Source organism: Protomyctophum parallelum, assembly GCF_964188405.1.
Source record: "Protomyctophum parallelum genome assembly, chromosome: 9".
NCBI lineage: Eukaryota > Metazoa > Chordata > Actinopteri > Myctophiformes > Myctophidae > Protomyctophum > Protomyctophum parallelum.
Window position 1 is genome coordinate 27,096,041 of NC_139706.1, and position 17,262 is coordinate 27,113,302.

Below are 17,262 nucleotides of genomic sequence, written 5' to 3' on the forward strand. Positions count from 1 at the left end.
GACAAAGAGTGACTGGTAATTCGGACAGACTTCTCACCTGGTGTTTCTTCACCTTGCTGTGAGCCTATCAAGTCCTTATGGCCTTACTTCTCTGCTCCGACAGATAACTTTACAAGGAACACGCCCCCCCCCCCCCCCCCCCTCCAAAAAAGACATTTTATATTCCACAAATCTTTATGCATATTTCACAATATACTTTTATTATCATTTTAATAAATACAAAAACAACAACACTGTGATTTAAAATAAAACAATGAGTATTAAAGAGACACTAAAACGCATTAGACATTAGAAATATCAATATTAATTTGGTATGTTCTTTTACTGACATCTTGTCTTAAGGTGGATGGACCAGCACATTGAAAATCTGAATCAAAATCCACAGCTGAAAAAATAAATGAGGACGACAGCATTGGACATGAAAGGGGATATTTTTCAGCAATGAAACTGGAATGGCATAGTCAAGTGGAGATGCATATGGATATATACACATATATACACACACACATGAACACCACAAGAATGTAAATTAACCTGAGATACTCTGTGCACCTCATTTCCAGAACACTGGACACTGGGCAAATGATATGAAATGACAATGGCAAAAACAGTACGACAGCTTCTGACGACCTCTCCTTTATCAACATTAGCGGTACAAAAAACAAAACAAAAAACACTGAACCAGAAAACTCCTGAACATTATATTGAAAAAAAAACATTGTTATAAGCAGCGTTTTTGAGTCCATAAAAGGCATACAAAGAAATGTTTTTTCTTTCATTAAAGAAAACCCCAACCAATAATAACATTGTTTTATGAAGGAATCACATAGACTGAGAAAGTTAAAAGGCTAATTTATGCTTTGCGACAAAAAAAAAAAGTTTTGTGGAAGCATAAATTAGGCTTTCCACTGCATATTGGGAAGTGTGCGTGCTATAGTGGTCAAACAGATAGAAAGTGGTCTGCTCTACTGTATACTGCCAGTGACTGTAGAGACAGAGGCAGTGGGACCTGCTTGTTAAAACGTACAAGGTTCTTCTCCACAATCAGTTCACTTTTTGTTTTGGCTCCGGGGCCCACTAACTGTGCACTAAACACTCTGCCGTGTTTCGGCCACCCCCCCCCCCTCCCCCTCCCCACGCCACGCCATGCTGAAGGTCATTGACGTGGTATTCTGGCAACCGAGGAGCCAAGCTTCAGTTCAGATAATATACAGCACTTCAAATGGTCCAAGCAGGTCATTGCTTTGTTTTCTTTAATGGGTATTATGTAAAACATGTTAGTAAGTGCTTTAGAATAAGCAAAGAATATTGAAGAAAAACAGAACAAAAAACAAAACAAACCATACACACAAGACAACTAAGAAAACCCTAATGTAAACCAAAAACTGTAGCTCCACCACCGTTAGGATTTTCAAAGCACAGTAACAGATTGAAGTTTAAAATTTCTACTGTAATATCTGACATTTAATGCACATGTTTAATTGTGGAATGATCATAAGAGATACATACTCCTCTGTCTTTGACTGTCAGATGACTTATTAAGGCTAATTGAAGATCCATGTATCTATTGTAAGTGCTGAGACTGAATCATGTGGATAGATTTTTCTCATCTCTCTGCTCTACCCCACCTCTATCCGACGCACGTTGTGCGCGCACGCACGCACGCACGCACGCACGCACGCACGCACGCACGCACACACGCACGCACACACACACACACACACACACACACACACACACACACACACACACACACACACACACACACACACACACACACACACACACACACACACACACACACACACACACACACACACACACACACACACACACACACACACACACACACACACACACACTTTGTGTCTGCTGCAGTGCTGTTTGCAGAACTTGTGTGCAGCAAGTAATAATATATTTAGGCAGTGAAACACAAACATGAAAAGAAAAAGAAAATGCTTGCAGACACTCATACAAACATAAGTGAACTGAATACCTTCCCCACACACACACACACACGTGCACGTGCACACACACACACACACACACACACACACACACTTCCAACCGCCACTCCCCGTTTCTGAAAACAAGACAATGCCTGGAGACCCTCATAACTGTAAGGGCTGTATGTTTCTGACATCAAACGTCTTAGCACAATTTAAATACTCCACTACTTCACCCAATACGGTACCATCCATGCACAATTCCTCTAGACTCAACCAAAGCCCCCTTGGGACTCTTAAGTCTGCCACTTAATTAGTCTGGACTGTGGGAACAGGCATCTTATCTGTTGCTGGCCATGAGCAAAGCCTACTCTTTAATATCTCTCTGTACATTAGTATATATTCTTCTCTCTACTTTACAGTACAGAAACTCCTCTTCACATATTCTTCCGGTTCTTCATGTCAGCAGGAGCTGTGTATTTGTGCTTATCACCAAAATTGCAGTGCAAAAACAATAATTAATAATAATAATAATGATAATATTTAATCAATGGTAACTATTAACAAACGATGGATTATAAAACAATTATTTTATGGCACGACAGCCACTCAATTCACATATAATACAAATAACCAGATAAAATCAACTACCTGTATATGGAAATAAAAAGCTCAAACTGAATTAGGCTTGCATAGCAATGCAACAACAAAGTAAAGAATATATTTACAGGAAACAAAATGTCCCTTTTTTCCCCCTCAAGGGAAGTTGCTTTGAAATATGTTGTTCTCATATAGATGTTTTCTTTATTTTGTTTTACTGGCTTTTTTCTAACCAAAATAAAATAAAAAAAGGGGGGGGGGGGGAGAAAATAAAATACAGTAAGGTAGAGGGTGGAAAATATTTTCTTGAGGACGAAAACCTTGTGAGATGTACAGTATATCTGTGTCTATACATCACATTTACAGTTCTCTCACACTGCTTTTCACTAGTGACCCCAGCTTGACTCCTTTCCTCTGAGAGCACACAGGGAAGGATAAAGTCCATTGCTCCAACCAGTGAGGCATCATTCTGTTGGGGACCTATCAGGCTTTCTCCACTTCTCAGGCAGGTCACTCTGTGAGAAGAACATGAAATGGCAAAGAACAAAAACTCAATATTCCTCAATTTGAGGAAAGTTTAGCTTAATCTCTAAGACATCTTTTTTGGTCGTGCCCCAAACTTACAACATTTTGGAGTAACAGGCTGAAGTATGTATGCACATGAATATTTTATTTTATAAAACTAAAACTCTTAAACTGTGATCTATTGTATTATTTTCATTTGTGTACTTTTTGTTTTTGTTTCTATGCTATGTGTATTATAATTTTTTCCTTTTTTTTCCTCCTTTGAATGGGCGGGTGGGAAGGGTTTGTGTGTATATGATGTGAATGTTTGTCTTTAAACCTGAAAATGTATAAATAAAATTGTAAAAAAAAGTTTAGCTTAAATGTTTTAAGAGCTTAAATGATCTCTTCATGATGCTGGCCAGCTCCAGTAAAATTAGATTTTCGGTAAAAAATATTGAAAAGATCATGCTGTACCCACCCCAGTATTACAATGACCTATTGTCAAAATAGCAATTTCATTTTGTGTAAGTCACAATGCTCAAACGCTTATAGATCAGCTAGTTTCTGTATTTGTTGTACGGCAAAGTATGTAGGGCTTGCTGAAAGTTGTCAAGCACCAAATGCGGTGCTTGTGGTAATTATAGCACTGAGGTGGCACTACATTGTTTTCTTTGCACTTTATTTACTTGACCATTGACCCTTTGTTGACTACAACAGTGTTCATGGCATTTACTCAGATCATGCACTTTGTTAGTCACTCTGGAAAGGCTGAAGTACGTACATAACTCCCCCGAGTACTGTCCTTGTCCATTGGTCCCCAAGAATTCAGCATGCTCTGTTGCTGTCCACTGTTGTGGCTGCCGGGGGCCATCTGCCTTGCGTGGTCCCGTGGAGCCCTTGGAGGAGGCCGTACCAGAGGAACTGTGGCCCCCAGGGGAGGGGAAGGAAGGTTTACAGTAGGGTAAGCAACCCTCCTCTGAGAAACACATAGAAAACATCCATACATTCATGAGGTTTGAAAATGAGCATGACAAACTAATAAACAAATCTAATTTTATCACGGCATAGGAACAGCACAAAAATGCATGTTTGCTCACCTACTGCATAATGCAAGTGTCATTGAGACGATTTGGTTGCTACAGTGTGCTAAGCCACATGGAGACAAAGACCCTGCAATCGCACCCCCCCTCTCCACCCAGGTCTGACATCTGCAGTGTGCTGTTGCCAGCGGGCAGTGCCAGGCCATGGCACAGTGAGGACTCACAGCCCTGCAGCCAGGAGCCGTATGAGGGGGGTAAACACAATAACAGAGGGGGGGGGGGGGGCGTCTGGCTGGTGTGGTACCCCCTGCTGCAGGGCAGTATAACGTTGTCTCTCAGCGGTCTCCTCCATAGCAACAAATCTCATCATACCACTCCCCACTGCTCCACTAATGACTGTAATAGAGTCTGTCCTGACCTCAGTGGATTCTACTGTGCATCAGCCATCTCTGGAAGCCATATGGGAACCCCATTTCTGATTGTTTCTTCAGAGATTCTGATGATTATGGATTATTATACACCTGTCTGTTTCTCATAGGCTCCCTGTCTGTTAGACATACTGTCTTTGAAAGTCCTGGCACTACGAGGACAAGGCTCTAATGATCACACACACAGATAGATAAATGTGAGTGCGTGCACGCACGCACGCACGCACGCACGCACGCACACACGCACACACACACACACACACACACACACACACACACACACACACACACACACACACACACACACACACACACACAGTTTATGTGTGTGGCTCCTGTGTTTGAGAAAGGAAATCTGGGGCGATTAGACTGCATCTCGGCTGCTAGGGCCTCCTGCCTAGGCTGGATGAGAGGAGGCCAATATTGGCCACAGGAACAGGGGGAGCAGGGAGGCTGAGGGAGTGGCACTCGTGAAGCCAGAGTAAGTCTGCCAGAGTATGTGGCAGACAGTGCAATCTGTTCATGGAAGCACAGTCTAAACTCAGCATGAAAGCTAACTGAGCACAAAGAGCTTAGTAAAAATCTGCCACTGCTAAAGTACAGCAGCAGTATATTATGAATTCTCTCTTCAACGCAAAATGACATGATGATAACTGCAAATGTGCTGCTAGAGAGCCAATAGGTTGTCTACTCGAATGACTTGTTATGAGTGATAAGAATCATTATTATTTAATTATTCTGGCATGAGACCTTGCTATTATGGCCTCATGATGAATTGTAGAATACAAATTTCATTTACATTTCATTTAACAAACTAAAAGATGATAAACAGATGCAGTTTATGTTATGATAATCATGCAAGGTTTGGACATCAAGACATTACCACATGCACAGAAATCAGTATAGTAATATCATAAATAGTACAAATGGTACATGTAACAATAATATTCAGTTATACAGTATACTGTATTTCTCCACATTATGCTATCCTGCTATCAACGGCCTCATCATTTCGCTTATTGTTGCTTTATACCCCAAATATGTTACAAAATATAGCCTATACAGAGATGTGGCTCATCTCTGTAGAGGCAGAGCATCTATGCTACGTTATCATCTGTGTAAAGACATGGGCTGTGTAGTCAGCCTGAAATGCCGTGTTTAGCTTAACTCTTTTGGTGTTAGCATTATGTTATGCTTTAGCTATTGAAAAATAACAGATCTACAAGCTCATAGCGTGCCACCGAGTGGCGTGTTACGAGCTTGTAGGTCTGCTACTTTTGAAAAATCGTGAAAATATATATTTCAGAAAACTGGAGGATTTAGAAGATTTTTTTTTATGTTGAGGTCAGGCCAAAATGGGTTCATCGCATTCCATTTCCTCATACCCGTCTTCTGTCCCCGGCGCCCCTCGTCCCCTCGGTCCATGGAGCCCAGCCTGTCCTGAGCCTGGCGGTGGTGCTGGTCCAGAGATGTGCGTGTCTGTCTGTCAATGGAGCTCTTCATCTCCTCCAGCCCCGATAAGGGCCCCGCCATTGGCTGGCGCTCCAGGGAGGACGCCGTCCTGTCGTCGGGGGGCCCCATGCTGCCGACGCTCCGGGCTGCCTGGATACGGCCCTGCCCCTGGCTGGGTGGGGGCTCAGGTGGCGGAGGTAGGTCTGTGGTAAGGAAGAAAAACATAGTAAGATACATTATGAATGTACCTTTGCAAATGCAACAATTGTATGGGTGATGGTGTAGTTCTTCAAAGTCATTAAAACAACGGAAATGTTTTCTCTATTCATTAATGGGCTCATTAAGTAAATATAAAAAGCTAATAATCTGATTATCTGTGTACAAAACTAATTGTGGTACAGTAGTAAATGTAAGAGAGAGAGAGAGAGAGAGAATTATTTTAATAAAAAAGGATATATGGAAATCTCTGTACTATATGAAGCAGAGTCATGAGTAGAGGTCTCACCATCAGCACTAGGATCTCTCCGGTGCGGTGCTGTGCCCTGGCCTCTGGGTTTGCGGGTGGGCCGGGCGGCCCTCTGGTGGCCCAGGCTGTGTGTGCCCATTGTGCTGCCATCTGTGGAGAAGGGACTGCTGGGTCGGGGTCTGTGGGACAGGCCTTTACCTGCAGGGAGAGAGAGAGAGAGAGAGAGAGAGACAGAGAGACAGAGACAGTGACATACAGTGTGAGTGGCTTAGAATGAGAATAGCAGCGGGAAGGAGCAAGTGAATTATGAATGAAAGATGATACGAGTGGAGTCTTGGAACCAAACTCACAGGAAAGGTGCAGTGAAATAACCAAAAAGAAGAAAACCGTGGATCAGAATAAAAGTTAGAGCCTCGTAGGAAAGAGAACACGCACCAGTGTGAGGTATTGCCAATTTGCCAGGTATAATTATTCCCTTAAATCCCAACAGGTCAGAGTGCAAAGCCAGGGTAGATGATAGAAACGCTAAGCCAAAGTAAAGGAGGGAGAGAGAGAGAGAGAGAGAGGAGGGAGAGTGGCATCCACTGTCCAGCCATGTACAGTACATGTCCTGCCATGCACAACCTGGGCACAGCATCAAACCACAGCAGCAACACAGAGGGGAAATCACCAGCCAACTTTATGCAGGAAAACATCAGCCAAAAGACAACAGAGGATCGACTATCAGAGCAGAACAGAGGAGATCTTCATCTTCCAGAGGCAGAAGTTCCAGAGCGGCAGGTTTTGGCTTGCTAGGCTCTCTGCGCACGCACACACGCACGCACACGCACGCACACGCACGCACACACACACACACACACACACACACACACGCACGCACGCACGCACGCACGCACACACGCACGTCACAAACCTCTCTTGCTGAGGCTAGTCCCCTCCAGGCGGTAACCAGCCTTATCTGCAGCTGCCACCAGGGCCTGGGCAAAGCTGCAGTGTGTGAAGATGGAGCCGTCAGAGGAACTGCCCAAACTGGACCTGTGGCTGGAGAAATTACGCTCGTCCTCTGAGGCCGAGCCCCAGCCGTTCACCATGGATCCTGTGGAACACCACAGCTACAATTTCAGCCAGCCTCTGCGTGTAAACCTATTATAGTCTAAGCTTCTCTCTCTCTCTCTCTCTCTCTCTCTCTGTGTGTGTGTGTGTGCGGGCGTGTCTCAGTGTTTGTGTGTGTGTTTGTGTGTGTGTGGTTGCACATTTGATTTGTATATGGACACTTGTTTTACTTCCAAACCTATGAAATATCAGCCTTTGGTGGAGCATATTTATGGCCTTGGGATATAACTGTCAACTATTGTTGACAGTTATAGTCTGGGCCACGTTCACAAACGTGATTCGTCCACGAAGATGTGCTTCGTGGCCTGCAATTGGGAGAACTGCAAAAAGGTTGGCTAAATACTGTTCTGTCTCAGCTATTATGGGCAGTTTGTTTAAGCACTAAGACTAAGCATGTCATTAATGTGCCATCTCTCTGTGTTAATAACCTCTTCCCTAGCTAACTCTTGTCACTGATTTTATTGTCTCCACCAGGCCGAAGGCATGTGGGGAGAGTATGTTTTGCACTCCGTCCGTCTGTCCGTGTGTGTGTCTGTCCGTCCGTCCGTCCGTCCGTCCGTTAGCAGCTAATCTCGGCCACCGTTAACCCGGTCGATGCCAAATTTTGCACACACACTCCCTGGATGCCAACGATGAACCTCTGCCCCAAACTTTCCAGAACGGCCTGTTATAGCGCCACCAGGAGGCTGCTTTGTGCAAAACAACTTTTTGCACAGTACACCTACAGATTTTGTCCAAACATCACGCAAATTGTTACACAGTCTCTCTACAGCCATTCAACGAAACCGGTCTTTCAGATTTCTCAGACTCCATCCTGATTGGTTAAGATTGGCTTCCAAAGTTCACAGGAGTGCTCAGTTTCAAACAAAATGCTGCAAATCATGAACACATCGCGTGATTTCCTTGAAATTGTGCACCCACATTCCCACTAGGCCGAGGACGAAATGCCACATTAACAATTTCAACTCAGCCTCAAGGTGGCGCTATAACTGGCCGAAAAGTGTTTTTACCTCTAACTGCACGAATCTGTGGATCACTTTGTATGCCAACTCCCTAGAGGCCAAGGAAAAACCTTTGTCTGGAATTTTTCACATCTGCTCTTTAGAGCGCCACCAGGAGGCCCACATATGTAAAACACATTTTCTATTATTACTCCTTCAGATTTTATCCAAATTTCACGCAAATCGGTACACATGATCTCCATAGTCATGTGATCAACACAGGTTTGTTTGATTTCTCATATTCCATCCTGATTGGCCACGATTGGCTCCTACAGTTTTCAGGAGTAGCAAATGGCCACAACTCCTCAACGATTGCGATGAAACTGTGCACGCATATTCCCACTAGGCTGAGGAAGAATCCTGGTGGAGACCTGTGCCGATTGGCACTTTATCTAGTTGATTTTATTCCTTAGCCTTTAGTGTTTATTTCCTAATAAAGTGTTTTTTATTTGTTGCTTCCTCTTGCACCCCATGTAAAGCGTCTTTGAGTACTCAGAAAAGTGCTATATAAGTTTGAGATATTATTATTATTATTCCGTCCGTGTGTGTGTCCGTCCGTCCGTCCGTCCGTCCGTCCGTCCGTGTGTGTGTCCGTCCGTGTGTCCGTCCGTGTGTCCGTGAGCAGCTAATCTCGGCCACCGTTAACCCGGTCGATGCCAAATTTTGCACACACACTCCCTGGATGCCAACGATGAACCTCTGCCCCAAACTTTCCAGAACGGCCTGTTATAGCGCCACCAGGAGGCCGCTTTGTGCAAAACAAGTTTTTGCACAGTACACCTACAGATTTTGTCCAAACATCACGCAAATTGGTACACAGTCTCTCTAGAGCCATTCAACGAAACCGGTCTTTCAGATTTCTCACACTCCATCCTGATTGGTTAAGATTGGCTTCCAAAGTTCACAGGAGTGCTCAGTTTCAAACAAAATGCTGCAAATAATGAACACATCGCGTGATTTCCGTGAAATTGTGCACCCACATTCCCACTAGGCCGAGGACGAAATGCCACATGAACAATTTCAACTCAGCCTCAAGGTGGCGCTATAACTGGCCGAAAAGTGTTTTTACCTCTAACTGCACGGATCTGTGGATAACTTTGTATGCCAACTCCCTAGAGGCCAAGGAAAAACCTTTGTCTGGAATTTTTCACATCTGCTCTTTATAGCGCCACCAGGAGGCCGACATATGTAAAACACATTTTCTATTATTACTCCTTCAGATTTTATCCAAATTTCACGCAAATCGGTACACATCTCCATAGTCATGTGATCAAGACAGGTTTGTTTGATTTCTCATATTCCATCCTGATTGGCCACGATTGGCTCCTACAGTTTTCAGGAGTAGCCCGCTTTGTACAAATCGCCACAACTCCTCAACGCAGCGTCCGATTGCCATGAAACTGTGCACGCATATTCCCACTAGGCTGAGGAAGAATCCTGGTGGAGACCTGTGCCCAGAAGGGCACTTTTTCTAGTTATGAATTGCACCTTTTGTGCAGATCCAAATAAAACCATTCAAATGTATGTGTGCATGTATGTACATGCATTGCACATGTGTGCATGTTTCTTATTTTAAAATGTAAAAATTCAGTCTCATGTTATTTGAACTGTTGGATCCAATGTCATGGACACTATGAACATCTGCACTGCTTTGAGGACATTTGGATGGAAGAAGCAGCTCTGTAATCTTACGACTGCAAGACTTCGCTATTGCAGGAATGAAGCACTTCTGTTTTGACCTGGCGCCTTTCAATGGACTCACACACACATACTGTAAACACATGCCCGCCCCACACACAGACACGCACGCACGCACGCACACACGCACAAATCATGCCTTCCGTTTCCATACAACAACAGAGCAGAGCACAACCAAGACCAGCATTGCCTCAAGTGAAACAAATGAGCCTGCTCACAGAATCATGTACTGCATCAAACACCCGCGTGTGAAGTGAGGGGCGCTCTTATCATCGTACATCATCATGTTGACGTAACATGTCCATTTGCTCAGACACATGTGACGTCAATTCTCCATTCATTGTCAATGAGAATTTAACAGAAATACCGATTTGCTCGTCTACAAGACTCTAATATGACGTAAATTCTCCATTCATTGTCAATGGCATTTAATCTACACTATAGCTGAATATAGAAGAATACTGTAGCTCCACTGTCTAAAGCAGGGATTCTCAACCGTTTTTTTTACGTCAAGGACCCCCAGTTTTATTATGCAGTAGGACCCCCTATTTTATTTTATTTTTCTCTGGTATCTACTGTACAGAATACATCCTTAGTGTTAATTTAACTCTGATGTACAAATTAATCTGAATGATTAATGGACCATTGCAGGTCCATTTGACCCAGACTGGACCATTTGGATAAAAACTATCAATTTAGCGGTGGACCCCTCGAACCCCACCAATGACACCTTGGGGGTACCCAAATCCCATGTTGAGAACCAGTGGAGTAGAGATATTGTTTGAATACAAAATCAATGTAGCTCAGTTATACAGTAGGTGAGTAAACAAGGACGCTGGGAATATGTAACCCCATATATCTCTTTCGGGAGGATTAAAGGACATGGGGATAATGTCAGAATTAATCAATAATTTAGCATCCCAGAACTACCAAAAGATAATGGAAAACCTGACCAGATTGAGGCAGTTCCCGTAAGACTCAAATAGTATATGCACAACTTCTTGTGGCTTTCTGCTTGTGAATCAGTGCTACTGTAAGTATGTCCTTATGTTCTCCCATTGTTTTCCCCGCGTATGAAGAGCGAAGCCAGCACTTTAAATATAAAAGAATCAGTTTGCCAATAAAAATATGCCACTTTGGCTAGCGAGAGCACAGTACAGAGTCGGCTAATATGACAGCTTTCCGCGCACACACACACACACACACACACACACACACACACACACACACACACACACACACACACACACACACACACACACACACACACACACACACACACACACACACACACACACACACACACACACACACACACACAGAGAGAGATGAATGGGGGTTCAGATCTAATTAGGCATAAAAGATGGTAAAGGTCACGAAGAGGTGTTTTTTAAATCACACCTGTGTGAAGTGAGGGGCGCCCTCGGCAAAGGTCAGTGAATACAAAAAGTTAGAATTAGAATTTAATGGTGGTAAAAGCAGGCCGGCAGTTCAACACAGCCATGCAGACGGCCAGTTCAGTGTTCCATTCTTCCAGTTCAAACGCATCTCAGATAGTGCCTCTTTGGTGATGGCAGTCCTCATTCAACACAATGCAACATTATTTGCAGCGGTCACGAGGGCGTCCAGTTGGGGGCACCGCTAAAGTACCTGCCCACCACCATGGAGACTGGGGTTTGAATCCTCCGACTTGGCTGGGCGCTCCAAAGAACACAATTATTGGCCATGTTCACAGGTGGTAAGCCAGGGAGGGTGTTCTATGTCACATATTATGCAAGTGTTGTTTGAGGCACCTGACACTGTTCAGCATGGGATTGGAAGTGGGAGGGATAGCGTGTTCTTCTGTGCACGTTACGCCCTCCTGGCGACTTCCTGTGTATCAACGGAGACAATGTGGTTGTTTACAACCTCCCCAGACCCACAGTAGGGGTTGGCAGTGACAGGGACTATACACAGGAATTGGCATAATGCCTGAATTGAGGAGAATTTATTTTTAATTTGTGATGAATAAATAAAAAAGAGAAGTGGGAATGAAAACGTACTGCATTATGATTCTGGATTGTAAGACATTAGGAAATCTCTCTAAAATGGATTTCCTCAACCGTCCTACAGTATGAACTTCAACATTTTCAAAACACATGACGTTTAGGTGGTTATTGTGCCACTAAAAATACCTGCAATTGTCATTTGGCATTTCAAATTTTGTATCCCTGTTGCAACAAATGACTCCCACATTCATGGACATTTTGAAGAACAAGAAACTCCTCTCACAGTCCCACCATACAGCACAGACTACAAATTAGAGACGAGTAACTACATTCTGTCCAATCTTGACAAGCAATTTTCTTTGAAAATGTCCTTTTCTGAGTGTTTTCTCTGAGAAAGAAAGAAAGAAAGAAAGAAAGAAAGAAAGAAAAATGTCAATTCCTTGGGTCCAATCCTCCCACAAAGAATAGAGCAGATAATGAAGTATAGGCAATGCCAGCTGAACTGAAGCACTGAAGCTTCCTGCTCCTCCACCTCAGCTAAGGAACACTGCCTCAGCAAATCACATCAGAAAATGACTTTTCAGTTACACTGGCTGCCTCGTTCTACTGCTTTACCTTTGGAGCACTTTAATTCTCTAGAACTGCACTCCAATCAAACTGTAATCATCGCAAAATTATTTGATGAAAATTCAATCTGGTTTTCTCTTTCTGTTCTGGAATTGTGTTTTCTACTTTGGTCCACAGTTAAGGGCCGATCCTTTCTACTATGGGAATGTCTTTTTATCATGTCTCGCATCAGAGCAATGGGCCAAACCATGTACTCTAAAAAGCACTTGCTGTCACCTCCCATGGTCCATGCACTAATAGAGCAAGGCCAGTAAACTGGAGCTTGCTGGGGGCAGTAAACCCCAGCCTAGGTCCCTGCTGCCACTAAAACTGATTTATACTGACGGAGACCCTCATCTGCATGTCGTTAATCGGGGGAAATCATTCCCCCTGACGAGCAGGCGTCTCTACCTGCCGCCAAGAGACATGACCCCGCTCCTCCCCAACATGGCAAGGCTTTATGGGAAAGTAATCGCCCAGAACAGCCGGGCTCTCCGCTCACTATGGACACAGCAGCCTTCACGGCTATCTACAGCTCAGCATTATACCACCTACTATATACCTCCACCTCTGCACACACCGCTTGATAACACCTGCTTGTTCACTTCATCATGCAGACTTAGCCTAAACATGGCCATCTAATACCCGGTGGAACAGCAGGCTTTACATTTATCTGCTGAAAAATATGCTGTATTATCTCAGCACATAAAATAACACATTGGGAAGCCCAACAGACAACCTGCTGGTGAAAAATGGCCCCCAGGAGGAGAGAGTTGGCTTTTCCTTTTTTTTCTAGGCCAAGAGTGAGGATGTTTGATTTACTGGCCTTTGGTGTAACATTAAGGAAACAGACCTATTTCCATATTATTAAAACAATGACAAATCTATCAAGTGTGGCTCGACAAGCGTCTGCCCCCCCACACACACACACACACACATTTATGTACAACCTCAAAATGGTGGTCACGATAAATCTCTGCAGTTTCCTCCCAGACTCCCCCACCCTGCCGCCACCCAACCCTGGAGCTGGGACCGCGGCTATGCTGTCAAAGGATGGGGAGCGAGGCCAGGAGACTTGCACAGAGATAAGAAGAAATAGTGCTGTCTTCAGAGTAATACAGTGGAGACGAGATGCAGCAGATTAGGGCCCAGTTGCTGCTTTATATTCCTCAAAATATATCAGCGGCTGCATGTGTCACCACCATTGCAGCCACTGTTCCATCATCCCACAGAAAACTACATGTTAGTGCTGCCACCGACAGGGTAGGCCAAGCAAACAGCCGTGTCAACCATATCAACCCCGTCCCCTCTCACCCCCTCTCTTTCATATCCACAGCCTTTGCTCTCTTCTTCCTGACCACCATTTCTTTCTTTGAAGTCTTGAAAAGTAGCATTTAAAGAAATATATCCACCGGCTTTACTGAGTGCTAAAGCAGATACAGTATAAGATGTCACAGGTTCATAGTGCACACGCATCAAATGTTTGATTGGTTTACTGATTGATTGAGTGATTGAATACTTTATTATTAGTCAGAAATGGAAACAGCACGAGATACAGACATTAGGGCTAAAAGGATAACACAAAAAAGTCCTGGGACTGTTGTGCTATACATATCAATTCATTAACATAGTCTCTCTCTGTCAACATACAATAGCCATACCATCCATGTTATTTAAAATACCCCTGGTGATCCTAGGACTTCCAAAGAAGAGTACACCCAGGTAGAAATAACGTAATCTAAAATGAATCCAGGCGGTACAATCTAATATTTTATTTTATCTGCTTTCTTGTTTTTTAAGGTGTTATATGATCTATATCTCTGAGAAATATGGGAGGGGATGGGGAGGGAAGCCTCGACCCACAGGGTCAAATTAAGACTTGCTGCCAGAGTTCTTGCTGCCAGAGTTCTTCAGAATAAAGGCGCTAGAGTGCCAAGTAGATGGGCAGATTTTACTCTGAAAATCCATTTCCCCCCAAAAAAGGGAGGTGTAATGTTCCATTACTACCGGCTCACGCTGTCAAGTTTGATCTCTCTCTCCAGAAGCGTTAATACGCCAAACGAGATGCTTGGTTAAGTCAGAAATTAGGACAGAACATCTGCGTTCTGATCAAAACCATGGAGAGCACCGTAGATTTAGAGACATGAACATTTGTCGCCCCGTAAACAAGCAAGTGAACGGCTGTGCGCATGCAGCGCATAGCATGTCCATGAGCGCTGCACAAGGTGTTGCCTAGCAACGAGAGCTGTCAAAAAATTACAGTGATCCCGTATACACGTGGCACACGTCCAAGGCACATCCCAGTTTGATTAGAGAAGACGTGTATACATGTTTTTAGCATCACAGGTGTGAACAATCTTTGCCAAGAACGTGGGACCTTGTTTTTCTTTAATTTCATTTAATCCAGTAAATAAAAAGTATATATATATAAATTACTCACATGTTAGAGAGCCTACATACGGATCCGACGTGCACACGTCCACATGCACGCTTATTTGTCCTTTTTCTGCTCAAACTAGGAGTTTTAGGACCTTATTAAACATGAAAACAAGCTAAGCTAATGCTGATGCTGCCGCCGGACGATGTTGCTCCTCCTACGCCCTTCTTCTTTGGTTTTTCACGCATTTCTCTGGCACTGCACACGTTTTTTTGTGTATTTTTGGGGAAAATAATCTATATTTAACTGACAATAACATTGCGGTGACACACTTTTATTCCCCGATGTAAGTAGAGACTGTGGATCTTGAAAGATTAGTAAAAATGCTCAAAATCGCTGGCATTGTGGGTAGACTGTTCTAGAAACTCTGGCAGTGAATGAGTTGTTAAAGGGAAAGATTGTTTCAAAACGCTAGATGAAAATAGTCTCTGCAGAACATATTTCAGAAAATAGCTAAATTATTTCCAAATCTAAGAAATGGAGGCATGTGTTGGATTTTCCAAATGTAAAGTATATGGCAAGTTGTATGGGCTAAACATGTCAGACCACTGGTATGGCCCTTTAAAGACCTAGCCTGTGCTGTCTCTCCTGTTTCAATGTCATGCCCTTCATGTGTCCCTCCGACAGACGGCTGTAAAAGCTTTCAGTGAGTTGTAAAAATGGAAATCGTGCCTCCAGTCTGGAATGGGATGCTGGACGTTAAATTTATTTCAAATCTCCCAGGGAAGATATGGCCGTGGCACTGGTGTGGAGTTAAATCACAGTCACTCTATTGCCTGTACCTCTGTACCTGTATCTCTCTCCTTCCTCTTAATTTCCCTCTTACTCTCCTGTTTAAAATTCATGGACTTTCTTATCTCTTTTTAGGTATGATTTTAATTATAATTTGCCAGAGCGAGCCAAAAGTACAGGATTGAAGTAAATTCAGTAGCATATTCGTTTACAATTTGCATACAATAGGCTCATAAAGCACACGTTGTGAGGAACAGTTGTTTACCAGACATTACGAATGGATAAGGATACATTTCAGCACACAGTTCAACTCATCATAGCATTTCACCATATTTCAGCACTCATTACGGCAGTTAATCAATTCAGAAACACAAACACAAACTATGTACTGTGTGTGTGTGTGTGTGTGTGTGTGTGTGTGTGTGTGCGTGCGTGCGTGCGTGCGTGCGTGCGTGCGTGCGTGCGTGCGTGCGTGCGTGCGTGCGTGCGTGCGTGCGTGACAAATACTTTTTGCTGTACACGTGTACTAATTAATGTGAACAATTGGAAACGTCTTAAGGCAAAAGTGATATCATTATATATATTTGAGCTGGTAACAAGTTGTGAGCGAACATTTCGTGCACAGATCAGTTCAATGAGTCATAGACCATGGCGCATGCCGGGCATGTAGAAGCACCAGTCCTCCACGGCTCTGATACCGATATGTCACCGACCCTAACCCCTGTGTTTTCAACCCAGCTCTGTGGTTTCCCTTTCCGTGATGGTCTGAGAATATACGCGGACACACAACATTCACAGAGACACAACAAGAGCACGGAACAACAACAACAGAACCTGCCCAGCACGGAAAACACAGGGTCAGTTGGGCAAAGATAAAGTGTGCGTGTGTCTCACTCGGATCGACGCGACAGTTGCAAGCATGCGACTGCATGGGCCAGCTAACCTGTTAACGAGCTGTCCAGGTTGTCCATGCTGGAGCCTGGTGTGTGCTCGATACCACGGGGATGCCTGGCCCCGTAGCCTTCATCCTCCTCCTCCTCTTCCTCCTCCTCCTCCTCCTCCTCCTCCTCATCAGCGAGATCAGTCTCCAGGTCAGACACCAGTGTGCTAGACACATACCCCACGGGAGGGGCCGGGGCCTGGGGAGGGAGGGACCCCACCTGCAGGTGCCTGGAGAGAGAGAGAGAGAGAGAGAGAGAGAGACAGCACATACTGAAAATGCAGCAATGTAAAGTGTTGGAAGAAAAT

General features: G+C 44.0%; 1 protein-coding gene across 4 annotated transcripts in view; it reads right to left on the minus strand.

The window, feature by feature from the left end:
• Positions 1–241: 241 nt before the first annotated feature.
• Positions 242–17,262, minus strand: part of robo2 (roundabout, axon guidance receptor, homolog 2) — a gene marked incomplete at its 5' end in the record, with an annotated part of 328,032 nt that continues 311,011 nt past the window's right edge. For 3 of the 4 annotated variants that reach the window (XM_083772814.1, XM_083772813.1, XM_083772812.1), the window contains 6 exons: positions 242–3,061; positions 3,835–4,029; positions 5,907–6,176; positions 6,479–6,637; positions 7,353–7,535; positions 16,958–17,184. In XM_083772814.1, the coding sequence (XP_083628940.1) occupies positions 3,060–3,061; positions 3,835–4,029; positions 5,907–6,176; positions 6,479–6,637; positions 7,353–7,535; positions 16,958–17,184 (1,036 nt within the window). In that variant the 3' untranslated portion in view covers positions 242–3,059. The remainder of the gene's footprint in view (positions 3,062–3,834; positions 4,030–5,906; positions 6,177–6,478; positions 6,638–7,352; positions 7,536–16,957; positions 17,185–17,262) is intronic. The other variant, XM_083772815.1, reaches the window with a different exon arrangement.